Raw genomic sequence first — 16,875 nt, forward strand, 5'->3', positions numbered from 1 at the left:
GGGGGGCCCAGCAGATGCAGAGCCCCAAAAAGGGGCAAAGCGGGTGATAGAGACCTGCAGGTTACCCAGCCCTGTGCCGTGCAAAACGCCGCCTCAGACATCCGCCCTGTGGATGGGTGCAGCGGGCTGGAAAAGGACCCAGGCGTCCTGGGTCTCCAGCTGCCCTTCAAGGGCTCGTGCAGTGCCAGCAGCACGGTTTGGGCCAGGTTTGCTGAGAGCAGCACGAGAACGGAGGGGGAGGCTGTGGGGGAGGCCGTGCCGCCCTCCCGGGCACTGCTCCCTCCCGGCCCCAGGGAGGCCCGGCCCTCGCTACGTCCAGGACAGACAGACAAGGACAGCTGTAGGAGCGCTCCTGGGGGAAACCTTAGCCGGAGGATGGCCACCGCCAAGGCACAGGAGAAGGAGCCCCCTGCCCAGGGCTGACCCTGTCCCTTGGCATCCCCAAGGCACGGCCTCCCCACGGCTCAGAGCAGGTGCAGCCCCACCGCAGCGTGCAAACAGCCACATACTGCACACTCGCTCGCACACACGTACAGCCAGGCCAGGCCGGTCACGTATGTGCCCGGGGCTCCACTCCCAGCCCCTCATCCCCTGCGCTCCCGGTGCGAGGGGAAGGCCATGGGGCTGGCGGTGGGGCGGGAGAAAGGGGCTGGCGGGGCAGCTGGGGAAGCCGGGAGCCTGGAGACGGCTATTTATGGCCCGGCCTTTTCCTTCGGAAGACTTCTGAGTTCATCTCCCCCTCGCGCCGGCCGGAAAAAGGCCCCATTGTCCTGGCGCCAGATGGGCCGGGGCCGGGCACTCGCCGGCACAATAGGACGGATTATGTGCCCGGCCGGCGGGGGGTCCGGCGGCGGGATGCCCGGGAGCAGCAGCTGCCGCCCGCACGCCCGGCACCCGCGCGGCGATCCCGCTGCACGGCGTCACGGCCGGGGGTCCCGGCGGGCTCCTTCACCGCCCGCAGCTAATCCCCTGGCTCCCGGCGGGACGGCACGGGCTGGCTCTGCCTGTAAGCGGATTCCCCGGCTCGCTGCCGGCTGCCCCGGGGCCGTGCCGTCACCGAGCTCCCTGCCGCCGAGGAGCGGAGGGAAAGCCAGCGCCAGGGCCTGCCGTCGCTCCCTGAGTCGCCTTTGCGACCCTGCTGCCCGCAGGGTTTCGGTGCCCCCCAGGACAGCGCTCCGGGCAACTGCAAGGGAGCACGAGGAGGGATGAGCGGCGGGCGGGGGGACACGCCAGGCCGGCAGCGCCCGGGGAGCAGCGGGGCCGGCCGGGCCGAGCAGGGATTGCTCTGTGCAGGACTTTCCCAGGGAAGAGGCCTTGCTTTTCCCAGGGCCGCCTGGCCGGGCTCCAGGAGGAGCCGCATATCCCGGCTCCCTGCACGGGGAGCCACGGCCCTGCAGAAGCGAGGTGCCCCGCGCTCCTGCACGCCTGCGGGCAGAGCAAAGCCGGGGCAGGCAGGAAAGGTGCCTCTTCCCGGGGACGGCCAGTCCGTCCTCCCACGGCCGAGGTGGCCTTCGGTCTCTGGCCCTGGGCAGGGCTCACCGCGGTGCACGGGGCAGGGCACCGGCAGGAGCGCGCGTGCCGGCAAGCGCGGCCACCTGCGTCTTCGGAGCGAGACGAAGGCCAGAGGAAGAACCTTGCTGCCCTGGAGCCGGGCCAGGCGAGCCGAGGACGGGGATTTTCCTGGAGCGGATACGCCGGAACGACCCATTGTTTGCGAGCGCAGCGCCTGCCCGCGTCCGCGTCCGCGCCGAGGCATCTGCCCGTCTGTCGGCGAGGTGTCTCGGAGGCCCCTGGGATAAGGTGCCGCCAGGGCTCAGGAGGACGGTGCCGGCCGGCTTCTCCCGCAGCGCCAGGGCGGCCGGGCCGCGGGCACGGCCGGGCGCGGGAGCGCGAGGGCATCTCTGGGGATGGTGCCGGCGGCGAGTGGGCTGGGAGCGGTGGCGTGCTTCCAGCGGGACCCACAGCCCAAAAACGCCCTTCCTGCCTTGGGGCAGCGCCAGGCCGGGATGCAGAAATGCCAACGCAGAAAGCTGGCCCCGGGGGGGGGGCAGGGAGGGGACGCTGAGGCCAGCGAAGCTGCCGTCACCCAGCCCCCCGGTTAGCCCCAGCCCGGGTTCCTGCAGTGCCCCCCCCCGCCCCCTGGGGCCCCAAATGAGCCCCAGGGCCGGGGGGGGCACCCTGCCCTGCCCTGCCGCTGCAGCTGCCCCGGCACAGCTGGGAGCGCGGTGGCATCGCGCCCGGACCTCCAGCAAGTGCGGGGACAGCTGGCGGGACCCTCCTCGCCGTGACCGGCCCCGGCCCCGCTGCCTCAGCCACCCAGGCTGGCGCTGCCGTCCCGCAGGGCCCTGCGGGGGCTCTTCCCCTCCCCACAGCCCCGGCGCTGAAGCCCCACTCTGCCCCGCTCCAGCCAGCCGGGCCCGTCTGGATAATGCAGTCCCCCTCGGGTGTCTGCCAGCCCCCTCGCCGCCGTCCGCGGGGCGCCTGAGCCCCGGCCCCTCTCCTGCAGGTCTGCCCCATGCGAGGTCCGGCGCGAGCCCAGCCACTCCCCAGGGCCCCGGCCGTCGGCAGAGCCAGCGGGAACCTGGAAACGGCAAGCGGCCGTGAGCTCCCTCCTGCTCCCGCCGCCCCACCGCTGCGGGACACCGCATCCACCTTGCAGGGACATCGCATCTGCCCTGCGAGGCTGGCGTGGGGCAGGGACTGAGCCGGGAGCCTGGCTGTGACCCAGCAATGCTGCAGAGCCAGGGCCAGAGGTCCTGAGCCAAGGAGAGGCTGGGGCAAGCGGAGCGCAAAGGAAAAGCCCTGCCGTGGAGCAGAAACCTCTAAACCCTGCACTCCCCGCTCCCGTCTCTGTGCCCTGTGGAGGGGGAAACTGCTGGGGAACCTGTCCCAGGTGCCAGCCCTGGCCACGGCACCAGTGGGGCTGGGAAGGTGCTGGGAGGGGGGCAGGGGTGCTGGGAGGGGGGCGCGGGTGCCTTGGGGCCCCTCCCCGTGGCCGTGGGGCAGGGCTGAGCGGAGCACACCCAGCCTCTGGGCTCTGCCCCCTTTTTTCTTTCTTTTTTTTTTTTTTAAGTAATAAGAAATCCAAACATTACCATAAATGCTCAAAGCATCTTGGCCTCGTCACGTGGGTACCGGCACACACACTGCCGGGGAGCCCAGGCACCGGCTGGGGAGCGAGCGCTGAGCCCAAACCCCGCGAGGCCGGGAGGGAGCAGAGGGGAAGGGGCCGGCCAGGAGCCGGGCAGCAGGACGGACTGCAGCCGGGGAGACGGGCACACGAGTGTGCACACACGCGCACACACACACACACGCATACACACGTGCACGCACACAGGATGGGCTCAGCGGTGCTGCCCGCCAGTGCAGTGACTCTAGGAGGGCTGCTGGTACCCAGGAGCATCAGCCCAGGCGAGGCACTGCGACGCGGCCCCTCTCGTCCCTGGCTCTTGCCGCAGCTCAGGGAATTACAGGGGGGAAAAAAACGGGCAGGAAAGGGCAGGGGGCTGCTCCTGCCCTGCCGCCGGGAAGAAACCCCAGGCATCCTGGTCCCCCAGGGCTCCTCCCTCGCCGCCCGGGGGGGTGGCGCTGTGCTCCCTGGTGACAAGCTCCGGAGGCTGTGGATGTCTTTCCCATGGATCATTCCCTGTGCTCGCTCTCCCCTTCCTTAAAAAGCCTGGGCTCCAAGGCTGGATTTTCCTGGGCTTGTCATCACCGTCAGGGCAGCGGGGCTGGACTGTTTCCCAGGGGCACAGGGGAGGGAGGAGGTGAGAGGTGTTGGCAGCCCAACGCCCTGCCAGGGAGCTGGCGGGAGGGCAGGAGCTGCTCTGGGATGTTGTGTTGGGAAGCGGCACCTGCAAAGCAAACTGGGCCCCTCACCATAACCTGGGGCCAAGTCATAGCCCCAAGTTCATTCTGTGGCCTTGGGTACGAAACTGTTTGGTGGCAGTGAGAGCAATACTGCGCCAGCCTGACCCTGAGCTGTGCCTGCTCCCAGATCAGGGCCCAGGGATGGAGGCAGCGCCAGGCAGCACGTAGGGACACAAGGGCTTCATGTTGCCCATCCCCGTCCCAGATGCATCCTGCTCCAGGTGTCCACATTAGTGATCACAAGCCTTCCCAGCGCCCGGGCTGAGACCGTTGCAGACTCATCACACATGTGACACCACCAGCTACTGCCACAGCCCCACCTCGGGCCCTTTAAATCCGCCCCGCCGTGGGCGGGGCCTCGCCCGGCGGCGCCAGCCAACCGGCGGCGGACCTGGAACAGAGGCCACGCCCCCGCGCCTTGTTTCCCTCCGCCCCTCCGTCCGCCGCTGCGTCGTCCGAACCGCCCAATAGGAGGCGGGAAGACGCGCCCGCCGCCTCTGATTGGCCGATGGCCCGCCGCCGCCCGCGGGAAGATGGCGGCGCCCAGAGGAAGGGGGTGCAGAGCGGGCCGCGGCTGAGGGGCCTGGCACCCCCAGCCCGGCCGCGGGACCGGGGGGCCCGCAGCGCCCCTCCCGCTGCGGCCGGGACCCCCCTGCGCCGAGCCGGCTTCCCTTGCTTCCCCCGGGGCCCCCCGGCCGTCACAGCCCTTCCCCGGGGCCCTCAACCCCCGATTCCGCCATCCCCGGCCCCCCCCCGGCCGTTGCAGCCCCTCCCCGGGGCCCCCAACCCCCACAGGCTCGGGGCCTGGCGCCCCCTCGCTGCCCCAGGCCCCCCTCTGCTCATCCCCTTCCCCCGGGGCCATTGGAGCCGCCTGCCCCCCATCCCGGGGCTCCCCTTGCCCCAAAGCCCCCCCCCCCCCGCTATTTCCAGTCCCTCTGTGGCCCCTCCGACGCGGGTCCCCCCTCGCCCCAGCCGGGACCTCCCCAGCGCCACCATGGACCTGGTGTTCCTGCTGCTCCGCGGCCTGCGGCTGGCCTTGGACTTCCTGGGCTTCATGCTGGACGTGAACTTCTTCCTGGTGTCGACGCTGCTGTGGCTGGTCGCCTTGATCTACAACCTCCCCAGCGCCGTGGCGGCTGGCGCGGTCGCCTGCTGGAATGGGCTGCTCCTCTGCCTGGCGTCCCTGGCTGAAGCGGCCTGCTGCCTGGTGCTGGGGCTCCTGCACAGCCTCGCCGGCCTGCTGCGCAGCTGCTGCTCCGGCCTGGAGGTGCTCAAGGTGGTGGGGCACCTCCTCTCTCACCTGGCACTGCGCAGCAAGGAGGTGCTGCACCGGGGGCTCTGCAACCTGCTCAGCTCTGGCCAGACCTTGGTGAGGCAGGTGTGCGAAGGCCTGGCCATCTGCATGAGCCTGCTGGCCTACTTCGTGAACAGCATCATCAACATGTGCCTCCTGGGCATGCAGAACCTCTTCACCTTGCTGGTGGCCCTGTGGGATTCAATCATCAGCCCCTTCCTGCGAGTCACCGACCTCCTGGCCGCTTTCCTCGCACACGTCTCCAGCAGCGCCATCGCCGTGTCCATTCTGCTGTGGTCGCCCTGCCAGGTGGCCTTCGAGATCCTGGCCTCAGTCACCAAGCTCTTGATCAAAGTCTTCTTTGTGAATATCTACGGCCTGGTCTTGCTCATCTTCATTATTGTCGTCAGCACTTTTGTGTTCAACCCCGGGCTGCTGTGGGCGCTGGCAGGCCACGCGCTCGGGTACTTGAACACGCTGCCGTCCTACCACCGCCTGCAGAGGGATGCGTGGCGGCTCTATCAGGTGGCGGTCCTGACGCTGGGCATGGTCATGACCTCCCAGGCCTGGCGCAGATTGGTGGACTGGAGTCTGCAGGTGGCCGATTGGAGTCTTCAGGTGGCCGAGTGGAGCAGGGGAGGCAGAACGATGAACCAGGAGAGCAACCAGCGAGGGGCAGCCGGGCCTGCCCCGAGACCGGCAGCTCCTGGCCGAGGCGTGCTGACGGAGGGCAGCCAGCCGGCGGCTGGGGAGCACGAGGACCAGCTGGATGAGGAGCAGGTACTGTGCGCACGTCCGGCTCTGAGCCGAAGCGCTGTTACGGGACAGCGTCTCCAGCCGCCCAGGGAAGAACCGAGCACCTCCTGGGCGAAAGCTCCGAGGAGAGAGCAGCTGAATGCAGCAGCTGGGGATGGTGAGGCTGCTCCAGACAATGATCCCTGGATGCTCCTAAAGGAACAAGAGGAACGTAAGAAATGTGTCATCTGTCAAGACCAAACCAAGACAGTCCTGCTGCTGCCCTGCAGGCACCTGTGCCTGTGTCAGGAGTGCACGGAAGTCTTGCTCCAGCAGGCCATCTACCAGCGCAACTGCCCTCTGTGTCGCCAGATGATCCTGCAGACGCTCAATGTGTACTTGTGAGCCCAGAAGGGGGTAGCTTGGGCAGTTTTTCCAGAAGGTCGAGGACCATCCTTGTTGCCGCATCTCGTCCGGAAGCAGAATCACTCTTCCCAATGCTGCCTCGAGTTTTCCAAAGAGCTAAGGATGGTGCTGAAAGGGGAAGAGGCTGCTGCGGGTGTCTGTTAGCCACACTTGTAATGTAACTAGCCTGTAACTGTCGCTAGCAAGCACAATAGCTGATCTCTGCAGCAGGCCAAAAGAGTTATCTTTTTCTGTTGACATTGGCTGTTTCAGGGCCTGTTGCCTTGAGCTTAGAGCAGTTTGAAATCCAAAGCAGAGCTCAGAAAGATGCTCTGGTCCCTCCTAGCCAAAGCTGATGGAAAGGTTAAAAGTTGTGCCTTCTGGGAAGCACAGGGGCTGCTGCAAGGCGAAGGAGGGTTTTGCTGCCAAGGTTTGGCCAGGAGCTGCCTGAAAACTGGCAGACTCCATTCATACTGCTCCTTCCCCTTCCCACCAACCCAACTCCCAGGGAAGGGAGAAGCATGCCCCTTTTTGAGGCCCTAGGCAAGCCATGAGCACACTCTAGTTTTTAGGCTTTGCTACCAAAGGGCTGAGCTTGGCTCCCACGTGGAGAACAGCAGGATTTCTGGGGCCACAGCAGTTGCCACTGTGGCTTTGGGTCTTCCTCTTCCCCTTGCTGGGATAGTGGGGAGCCGCGGAGAATGCGGGCTCCCTGCAGGCCAGCTGACTGCAGAGCTCAGCGTTGCTGCCGCTTCCACGCGTCACCTATGCAAGAATAGCAAGCACGTACCAGGTTGCTCACACTGGGGCTGGGGGCGGGGGATTACTCTTTCTGCAGGGGTAGCGGTGCCGCTCCGAGAGCCTGGGAGGTGGCCATCGTTCACACGGCACTGCCCTAACCGCGGCAGTAGCAGTGCAAGTCTGAGCTAACGCTGGAGAATCCTCCCTAGATAATACAGATTTTACAGCCCAGTCTCCAGACTGGGACTGCCGAGGAGCGGGGTGGTTCGTAACGAAGCTTGGTGCCCCCGGGCTGGGCTGGCTAGAGGGAGCGGCCCCCCGGGAGGAGAGGAGACAGCCCAGTCCCGGGAGCCCACTAAGACATTCCAGCTCCTGGTACAAGTGCTGCGCATCTGCGCCGCGGATCTGCAGCAGCACCAGGACCACAGCTGTATTTGATTAGAGCAAGGTTCCACTGCTGCTGTGTCTTTTACTGCCTGTCTGAAATGTGAAATGCAACTAATTTTATTTAAAAGTGTCCCCAGAAGTCAAACCATGCCATCACTGCTGGCTCGCGGGAGCTGAGGCCGCTCGTCCCGGCTTACTCAACCAGCACCATTCCAAGAAATTACTGGGCTCCAAGAGGGCCTTGCACTAAAAAACTCTCCCTTTTCCAGCTGCTTGCCTGGGGTCAGCCATGCTCCACAGCCAATTTTGGCTGGAGCACTTAAATTGGAAAGAGCCTCAACTCCTAGATCGCAAGCCAAGAGCCTGCAGGCGACTGGCGTGGTTTCCTCACTGCTCCCGTTAACTAATAATTGATAAGTGATCCAAGTCCAAGTGGAGGCAGCAACAAGGCCAGGCCATGCTGGGAGATGCCTCTTCGCTGCAAAGCTGGCCTGTGGCAAAGACAAGACACCATCTTGTTCACGTGTGGCGCTGCTCCGGGGGCACTGCAGGGGCTGGTTCCCCATGCGTTTGCTAAGGGCAGGAGGGGCTCCCTGGGCTGAATTGGGCTCCTGAGGACTGACGGTGTGTTAGAAGGGCCTTTTCCCAGGGCTGTCACCTGCTTCCCCCCCACATCCTGGGGTTGCAAAGCCCTGTGGCCTGGCCCTGTTGCTCAGCCCCTTGTCTTTGCCTTCCTGCTCACGCCACGGATGTTAGCGTTCCCCATCCCCAGCAACGCCTCCCGCGGCTGGGGCGGCCGAGCCCCCCGCAGCAGTGAGCACAGCCCCGCAGGCCACCTCCCTCCGGGATCCCAACCCAGCCTGTCCGGGGATCCTGCGGGGATCCTCCCTCAAGAGGAGCCGGGCAGCCGGTGCCTGCCTGCTGCGCGCCTGCGGAGACAGCGGGGAGGGGGATTGCTGGCTGCGCTCCTGGCTGCAGGCAGGAGTGTTTGGGTGGGGACAGCTCGTGGGTGCTGGGGCGCGGGTGCGTTTTTGGGGGAGGCGTTCCCCCGGTGCGTTTTTGGGGAAGGAAGGACACCTTCCCAGGACTGTAGTTTCTCCCTTCAAGCCCCGTTTCTATTGTAGCAGTCACGCTTGTCTTTTTAGGGCCTGTTTGTTTGCTGTTTTTAAACAAAGAGAGAAAGCTTTGCCTTAAGGTTAACTCTTTGCACTATGGACTAGATACTGGGCAGATTAAAGTCTCCTTTCCCAAAAACTGCCTGCTGCCTTGTTCTTGGGAGGACTTTGCTCCGGGGCGATGGGCTTTCACCTCTGCTCGCGCCTGCACCCGGGGGGGCCCTGCTGCGGAGGAAGCCAGTCACAACCTGCAAACTCATGGATACTTGTCTGGCGGTGCCTGCCTCCCCGAAAAGCACTGCTGTGCGCTGTGGTGAGACAGCCCGGAGCCGGGCTGCTGCGCAGGAGAGGACCTGCCACCCGGGGGGTGAATTAGTGATTGAAGACACCATGTCTGGGGCTCCTCGCTGCAGCCAGGGCCAGAGGGGCTCCCGCGGCCCCCCGCCCTTGCCCCGCTACCCCGCAGCGGGAGGAGGTGGCTGTGGATGTGCTGGGCAAGGGGACAGGGAGTACAGCTCACCGGCACGGGTGCTGCCGTCTGCGCCTGGCGCCGAGATGGGGCTGGTGCTGCAGCTGCCTCTGTGCCCAGGAGCGGGCGGCGCAGCTGCGGCAGCTCCCGCTGGCCTGGGGGGCCTGCGCTCTGCTCCGGCCTCCCGCCGCGTCAAGCTGTTCAGCAAGGAGCAGGGAAGCACCGGCTGCTTCACAGACGGACTCGTACACGCAGCTCCTTCCCTGCCCAGGGTGGTCCCTCTCTCCGCCGGACCGAAGGTCTGCGCTAAGCGTTCCCAGAGCTGGCGATCCCTGGGGCTGAGCAGGGGAGCTGAAAATTCCCGTGCTGGCAGAGGCACGCGTGGGGATGTGTAATCCCGGCTCACGCGTGCCCATGGCGTCTTGACACCCTGCTGCCTGCAACGGAGGGTATCGGCAAGCCCAGCTCCCCCAGGGCAGGGGGGCAGCAGCCGCAGCGCTAGGAGCAGCGGAGCAGCAGGCGCTGCAGGGCTCAGCTTTGCTTTACATAAAAGCTGAGGCAGGCTCAGCTGTGACGGGCTCCAGGTGAGCAGATGCATTCGCTGCAGGATGAATTATTCCCTGGCTGTGATTTGAGCTCTTGGCAGGTTGCTGTGTGCTATTAAACACCCTCTGCTTCCCCAGCATCCTTGCAAATCACTTGGAAAATGCTTCTGGACCCAGATGGCCAGGAGTTCTTGCTCCCCCTGCCCTGAACTCACCTCTTTGCCGAGTCACGTCGGGTAACTGAGTAATTTTAGCAGGATTCTCTCATGTCCTGGCTGAAAACCACAGTGAGGAGAGGAGGGGCTGCTGGGGGGCTGGGAAGAGGCAGACATCTCCTGCAGGAGCCCAGCACCACCTGGCACTGTCCGTGCAGAGAAAGCAGGGTCACCCTGGCAGCTGGCCCTCCTTGCCCTGCAGCGGGTACCGACCTTCCTCTCCCGTTTCCAGGGCGCTTGGGCCCCTCTGCGGAGCTGGGGCACCTGGGCCGGCCGGGACAGGCTGCCGAGCTGCCCCGGGGCAGGAGGGACCAGCCCTGGCAGGCAGCATCACCGGGGAAATGCTGCCTGCAGAGGCAGGGTGCCCCCAGCCTGCCACCCCAGCGGGGACTGGAGGGTGCTCAGCCCGGGGTGTAAGACGGAGAGGGACCAGGGGCTACCGCCCCGCTGCAGGACTTGCTCGGGAACCTCACACGTGAACCGAGCGGGCTGGTCTCAGCCTAGCACGATGCTGAGGCTCTTCCCCTGGAGCCCTTCCGCAAGGAGGAAGGAGCGTGATGGCCGCTGGGTCGCTCCGTTTCGGAGCACCGGGATGGCGGCGGCTGGCGCCCTGCCGAAACCGGGGCCCCCAGGCGCTGGGAAGGAGCCCAGCACGGCCCTGTCAGCGCGGGGACAATGGCCATCATCTGTCTGACGGCGGGGAGCCGGCGGGACAGACGGACGCTGCAGACGCACGGCAGGCTGCGGCTGGGCCCGGCAGCGCGAGCAGCTGATGGTGCTGGCGCGGGGAGCAGGCTGCGATCGGCGGCTGGGCCGCGGGGGGCCTTTGGGCTGCTCCCGGGCACCAGCTTTGCTTCCTCATTAGCAGCTCGGCGCGGGGACCCCGCTGGCTCCCGGCCACGGCCACCCCAGCACCTGGGGGCTGCAGCGCCGAGCGCATAGAGGCCCCGGCGCCCACTGTCCTCCGCTCCTGAAAAGCCATTTTCTCCTCCCAGGATAAACAGTGCCTGCCGTCGATCCGCACTGCAGCGTCCTTTAACCCGGGCGGCTCTGCTCACCGAAAAGGCCGGCTCCAACCCAAACAGACGCTTCCGCTGTAACCTAATCCTGCCGCTGCCGCCGCTGGGAGGGGAAGGCTGCAGGGCTGCTGCCCGGCACTGCAGGAGCGAGCCCTCACCCTGGCCCGGGTGGGCTGCGGAGCCCCCCGTCCCCCCAGGCAGGCCCCGTTTGGGGTGGCCCTGGCCCAGGGAGGGGGCACAGCGCATGGCCGCCAGCAGCCTGGGCGAGTGTGGCCCTGGTCCCGTGGCCCCCTGCGCAGCTGGGCCGGGGGAGGCTGTGGGGTGGGAAGGGGACTCGGGCCCGGAGGAGGGGTGCAGCGGGACCCACACAGTCCATCCGTGCAAGCAGGGGGTGCCGGGCTCACGCGGCCCGGCTGCCGCCCCACGGCCAGGCAGAGCAGCCGTCCCCAGCCCGCCGCAGCTGCAGCGCTGAGCCGCAGCCAAAAGCCCCCTCCCTGGCTTATCTCCGCGGGGACCTATTTTGGGCAGGAATGAGGAAGCTCTTCATTCCCTTGCTAAAAATAGGGACCTTTCTCGGAGCAGGGTCACTGCATTCACACTGGGGAGAGGGGCTGGGAAGGAAGAGAGGGGCCGCAGGAAGCCGGGGCCCCCGGCCCTTCCCCGTGGGGCCTCCCGGCACGGCAGGTCCCGCCGGGGTGGTCGCTCGCGGCGACGTGCCCCTGGCACCCACGGGGGTCCTCGCCCTCCCGCAGCAGGAGCCGGGACGCCTGGGCCCCTCCCCGCGCCGGCATCTCCCCTCCCGCGGCCTTGCCCCGCGTCCTGGGGGGGCGGCGGGGGAGGCTGCCGCAGGGATCCGCCGCCGGCTCGCGGCTCGCAAAGGGGCTCCAACACCCCCATCTAGCGGCCTCTCGCCGGCCGTGCTGCCCGGGGACAGCGGCCCGGGCACCGGGTCCCCTCCCTGCGCCCACCCCGGGCCCTCGGCGCAGGGGGCCGCAGGCAGCAGGCGCACGCACGGTTGAGGACCCCTTTATTGAGGGCTAAGGAGGGGGTCGGAGGGCAGGGAGCCAGCCCCACGGGGCCGGCGGCCGCTGGCTGCGGGCCGTGCCGCAGCGGGCAGGAGGGCGCGGGCAGCCCGCCCGGCGCGGAGGGCATGCGGGGAAGCTGGCGGCGCGGGCTGGGGCGCCCGCCGGCACCGCGGGGGCTGCTGCAGGACGAGGCGGCTGCGGCGAGTAATACGTGACGACCGGGTTATTGGGGCTCCCTAGCGCGGGCGTCTCGGCCCGGCGCCCGGCGCCCGAGATGATGCTTCGCTCCGATGCGGCGCTGCTGGAGGGATCGTCCCCCGCTGCCTCCGGGGCGGCGGAGGGTCCGTGCGTCTGCCGTTGGCGGGGCGGCCAGGCAGGGCCGGGGCAGCGGCCCCGGGCGTCCCGGCTCCCGCTCCCCTGCCGCGGGATGGCGAGGGCCGGGCGCCGGGGGCAGGGGGCAGGGGAAGGGGCGCGCGCCCCGGGCGCAGCCGCGGGCAGGCTCAGGCGAAGACGGCGGAGTTTTGCCAGTAGGAGTACACGAGGAAGCCGGTGAAGGTGCTGTCCGTCTTGACGCTGGCGTAGAAGCCGATGTAGTCCCCGACGCCCACCTGCACCCACACCTCGTCCTCGGGCTCCAGGCGGACCAGGGTGCCCCCCGAGAGGGAGGTGGGCTTGGGCCAGTTCCCGTAGTACTGGAAGAAGGAGGCCACGGACTGGCCGTTCTTCATGATGTCGAACTGGAGGCTGGCGCGGTAGACGGTGGCGTGGACGGCGAAGTAGTAGAGGCCGGGCACCTCGCAGGTGAACTTGCCCGTGGCCGGGTCGTAGTGGCCCTGCTCGTTGATGAGCACCACGTCGAAGCGGATGGGCTGGTCGGCCAGCGGCGGGCTGCGCGACTCGGAGCGCTTGGCGCTGAAGGCCGAGCGGGGGGCCACGGCGCACTCGCCCTGCGCCCCCTTCTCGCCGTGCACGCCGTCCACGCCGGGGCTGCCCACCTCCCCGCGGGGGCCGGGGGGTCCTGGTGCGAGGAGGCGAGGGGAGAGCGTCACCGCCGAGCCGCCGCTGGCCGCATGGCCCCCCCCCCAGCTGCGCTCCCCCAGCCGCGCTCTTTCCCGGGGCATGGGAGCGTTTGGGGGAGCACTGTGAGCGCCAAGGCCGTGCACCCCACGCAGCGCCTCGAGGGAGGGGGTCACGAGCCCGTGGTGGATGCCCACCACGGCCAGTGCTCTGGCTGGGAAAGGGGCGAAGGCAGAAGGGAGCCAGGGCCATGCACTAACCGGGCAACGGGGTGGGACCGGCAAGCAGGGGAGACCCCCAGGAGGGTCTGCGAAACCCCGGAGAGAGGGGAATGTGCAGCCGTATCCGGGGGGGAGCTCGGCTGCCTCCTGAAGCGGGAGGTGGGAGAGATCTCGGATGGCAGATGGGGACGGGGAGAGATGCAGCATTGCCGGCAGTGGGGAGCTGCTGCTGCCTGTGCAGGGTTTCTGCAGGCAGCGGCATGAAATGGGCACCTCTGTGGGAAGTAGGGCCCAAAAGCTTGGATTTGCTCCCGATTTGTCAACTTGGGATTGTGCATGTCTAGCACGTGCCCCCCCTGCCCAAGCCCAGACGTCCCCTTGCTTACCAGGAGGGCCCATCTCGCCCTTCTCGCCCGGCATCCCCATCGCCCCGTCCCGGCCGTCCCGGCCGTCTCTGCCCGGCAGCCCTTGGCCCCCGTGCAGGCCCGGGGTCCCCGGGATGCCCGGCTGCCCCGAGCACAGCCTGGGGATCTTGTTGTCTTCGATCTGGGAAGAGCTGGCGATGAGCCCAAGGAGGAAGAGGAGGAAGAGCTGCTTCATCTCGTCGGCCGTGGAGGGGCTGGAAGGAGGGCAGAGAGGGGTAACGGCTCCGTGGACTGCCGTGAGGAGGCTGGGAAAGGGGCTGGCGGTGCCTGGCAGGGCCTGGGTACAGGGACGGCTGCACCAGCATACGGCTCCCTCCCCTTGCCCTTCAGTGAGTCCCCATGGCACGGCCTGGGTGCCATCGGCTGCACCTGCCACAGCATCCCTTGGGTCCGCCTGTGCTGTGACACCGTCCTGCCTCCCTCCAGGTCATCCTGCATCCCTCCAGGACGTCCTGCATCCCTCCGGGACATCCTGCATGCTGCCAGGCCATCCTGCACCTTGCTGGGCTGTCCTGCACCCCACTGAGCCATTCTGCACCCCAGGGGCCTGTCCTGCCCCCCCCCCCCCCGGGCTGTCCTGCCCCGGGCTGGCCCCGGGCCGGCTCCTGGGAGGCGAGCGCGAGGCGCACGAGGCTGCACACATGCACGCCGGGGCGCGTGAGGCCACGGAGCTGCGGAGGGCGGTCGCGGCGTGCGTAGCTGGTTGTCGGGTCTGCGCGCCTGTCTGGGGGCTCTTTGGGGGGGTGAGCTGCAAACCGGTCCGCCTCTGCCTGTGCGGGGGGGGCTGGGTGCCGGTGCCCGGGGGGGCTGGCGGGAGGGCCGGAGGCACAGCTCGGCGGGCCGTGAGCCGCGCGCGGGGTGGGGTTGTTTGCGCGGCTGGGCGGCAGCGCCGGGCTGCGTCGCGGCCCTGCTCTTGGCAGCATCCCGGCTGCCGGCGCCTCTCCTCCGCGCCCGGCCGCACCGCGGGGTCCCGGGGGGGCGCAGCCGCCTGGGGCCGGAGCATCCCCCAGCGCGCAGGCCGTGCCGCGCCGGGGACCACCCCGGTGCTGGGGACCACCCCGCCGCACACGCTGCCCCCAGCTCTTGCCGTGCCGGCGCGGAGGCACCGGAGCCGTGGGGCTGGCGCTGGCCCCCTCCCCAAGGCCTTGCCCCACAGAGCTGCTCTCTTCCCCCCGCCGCCGGGAGGGCTCCGACAAAGAGGAAAAGGAGGAGAAAAGCGTCTCTCCTCGGGCCCAGTCCTGGAGCCGGGATCCCGGCTCTCCCCAGGCCGGGCCGGCGCAGACGGAGCCGCTGGCCCCACTCACCGCGCTCCCGGTGCCTCCCGCCCCGGCGCCTGGCTGCTCCCCGGCTCGGCAGGGCCCGCGGCTCTTCCTGACCACTCCGCTCTGACGAAGGCCCTGGGAAAGGCAGCCTCTCCACCCCCCTCCTCCTCGTGTCTCTCCTCCCAAACTCCAAAGGAAATCAGGGGCCTTGGGAGCCAAAAGCTACAAGACAAGGGGAAAAAGAAAAATAATCCCGTGGTGTCAGAAGTGCCGTAACCAGGGGGAGGGAGAGCGAGACAAACAGCCCGGCAGAGGGAGGGAAGCCATCGGGTGGAAAACACCTCTGCTAAACATCTGGCCACCCCGGCAGGAGGATGGAGGGAGGGGAAACAAGGGAAAACAGAGGCGTGGGAGTGAAAGAGGGAGATGAGAAAGCAAGAGGGAGGGAAACCCAGCAAATAGGGACAAGATCAAAGCAGGAGAGGTGCGTGCTGCTCGCCACGCTGCCAACACCGGTGCGCGCTGCTGTCCCCCGGCCGGGTGCGTGCCCCTCGCCGCAGCTCACGCGGACGTGCGCACAGGGTGCTGCGGGCAGGCGTGGGTGGGGGATCCCCACCAGCACCAATCCCCCCCCCCCCATTTATACCCCCAGGCCCCACAGGTGCATCCCTGCCCCATGACCAGGCAGCACCTTGGCCATGGCCGGGGCAGTTTGGGCACCGCCTGCCCTGCGAGTGCCCGGCTGAGAGCTGCCAGAAGGGGTCCGGGTTCAGGGGGGGCTGCAGCAGGGCCTGGGGGGCCGAGCAGGCAGCGAGGTGCCAGGCAGCAGCCGGCGGACGCGGGCGTAAGCAGAGCAGTGCTGCGGCCGTGCCAGGAGACAGGGCCGGCCCCGGCGGGGCCGCGGGGCACGCGGCAGGGCTGGGACGGTGCCGGGCTTTTGCAGGCGCTCCCAGCTCGCCTTTAACTCGTTCCAGCGCCGAGTGCATCCAAGGGACACCGTCAGGCGCCGGGCGGCGGGGGGTTTCCTGTGGCCGCGGGGAGTCCCCCTTCCCTGCAGCTGCCTCCGCAAGCAGCTGGGACGTGCAGGGAGCAAAGGAGCAGGACGGGCTCGAGCTCTCTGTGCCCGGCCCGGGGCATGGCTGCGCCGTGCCGGCTGCCGGGGCAGCGCGGCGGCAACCCATGCGGGCTCATTTTCCCGTTAAGCTCAGCTGTGCGCTGCCAGGCGGGAGCGTTTCCCACGTGTCCGGGGCCGGGGGCAGGCGGAGGGCAGCGGGATCCCTGCCTGCATCGCTGGCCGTCTCCCTGCACGGGGCGGTTGCAGCGCGACGGGCGACGCTGCCCCGGATGCCCCGGGTGCCCGGGGCTGCGCTGGGCGCTGGCAGAGCTGCCTGGCTCCTCTCTGCCAAGGTGCGAAGGGGCTGTTGTTTTTGGCCGGCTGGGTGCTGGTTTGTGGCCGCGGGGCGTTGCCGGGCCCGTGGCCAGCAGGGCTGCCTGGTGCCAGCACGGCCAGCGCAGCCGGCAGCAGCACCACGGCCTGCGCCCTGCAGGACTCCCTCCTTCCCCGCACCGCTGGCCACCACCCGGACCCTCTCTGAGCCCCACGCACCCCTCTGGGTGCTGCAAGACCCCCCAGCCCATCTGGGGCACAGCCACCCCTTGACCAGGGCTGTCTCCCTGCGCCCCACTGTTGCTGCCCAGAGCCCCCCCAGTCCCAGCTTCCTTACCTTGGCCGGTGCCTCAGTTTCCCCACTCAGACACTGCAGGACCCCCCCCAGACCCTCCTCAAATGAGCTGCTGGACTGGGGGGGTTGTCAACTGCTCGTGCTGTTTATTCTGCTGGCCCCGGGGTGGGGGGCACGGGCAGCGCTGGCCCTGCCTCCTCCTGGAGCCTGGCTCGCCCTGGCCCAGCCTTGCTCCGGCTGGGGAAGGGGGCATCTGCTCGGCTTTCCCTCCCCGCTGGTGGGAGAGAGGCTGGGCAGAGCCTGGAGACGCCAAGAGAAGGGAACGGGCTGGAAACCACACACCGCTCTTGCCAAGGCGTCTGGGCTTGGCCATGGCCCAGGAGGCAGCGCCCAGCCCTCCCACCACTGTCCTGCCGCCGGCCGGGGGCTCGCGCGTGGCGTCCCCAGC

At 68.3% G+C, this 16,875-nt stretch overlaps 2 protein-coding genes across 2 annotated transcripts; one reads left to right on the forward strand and one right to left on the reverse strand.

Annotated features, from left to right (window-relative positions):
- The first annotated feature begins 3,799 nt into the window (after nt 1-3,799).
- Nucleotides 3,800-8,686, forward strand: RNF26 (ring finger protein 26). The gene has a single exon (XM_026105858.2). It carries the CDS (start codon nt 4,379-4,381, stop codon nt 6,302-6,304), a length of 1,926 nt encoding a protein of 641 aa, XP_025961643.2. The 5' UTR covers nt 3,800-4,378; the 3' UTR covers nt 6,305-8,686.
- Nucleotides 8,687-11,805: 3,119 nt separating this feature from the next.
- C1QTNF5 (C1q and TNF related 5) lies at nt 11,806-14,916 on the reverse strand. Its single transcript, XM_026105835.2, has 3 exons — nt 14,788-14,916; nt 13,445-13,677; nt 11,806-12,838 (listed from the first exon to the last, which is right to left on the reverse strand). The coding sequence occupies exons 2-3, from the start codon at nt 13,656-13,658 to the stop codon at nt 12,321-12,323; spliced, it is 732 nt and encodes a 243-aa protein (XP_025961620.1). The 5' UTR covers nt 13,659-13,677; nt 14,788-14,916; the 3' UTR covers nt 11,806-12,320.
- Between the last annotated feature and the right edge of the window lie 1,959 nt (nt 14,917-16,875).

Source organism: Dromaius novaehollandiae, chromosome 21 (genome assembly GCF_036370855.1).
Source record: "Dromaius novaehollandiae isolate bDroNov1 chromosome 21, bDroNov1.hap1, whole genome shotgun sequence".
NCBI lineage: Eukaryota > Metazoa > Chordata > Aves > Casuariiformes > Dromaiidae > Dromaius > Dromaius novaehollandiae.

What these genes read in the sequence shown, in the direction of transcription:
- RNF26 (XM_026105858.2), top strand. Translation starts at nt 4,379, where the DNA reads ATGGCCCGCCGCCGCCCGCGGGAAGATGGCGGCGCCCAGAGGAAGGGG.
- C1QTNF5 (XM_026105835.2), bottom strand. Translation starts at nt 13,658, where the DNA reads ATGAAGCAGCTCTTCCTCCTCTTCCTCCTTGGGCTCATCGCCAGCTCT. An exon ending in GGGCGAGATGGGCCCTCCTG is followed by an intron (nt 12,839 to 13,444) that starts GTAAGCAAGGGG and finishes TCCTCGCACCAG; the next exon opens with GACCCCCCGGCCCCCGCGGG.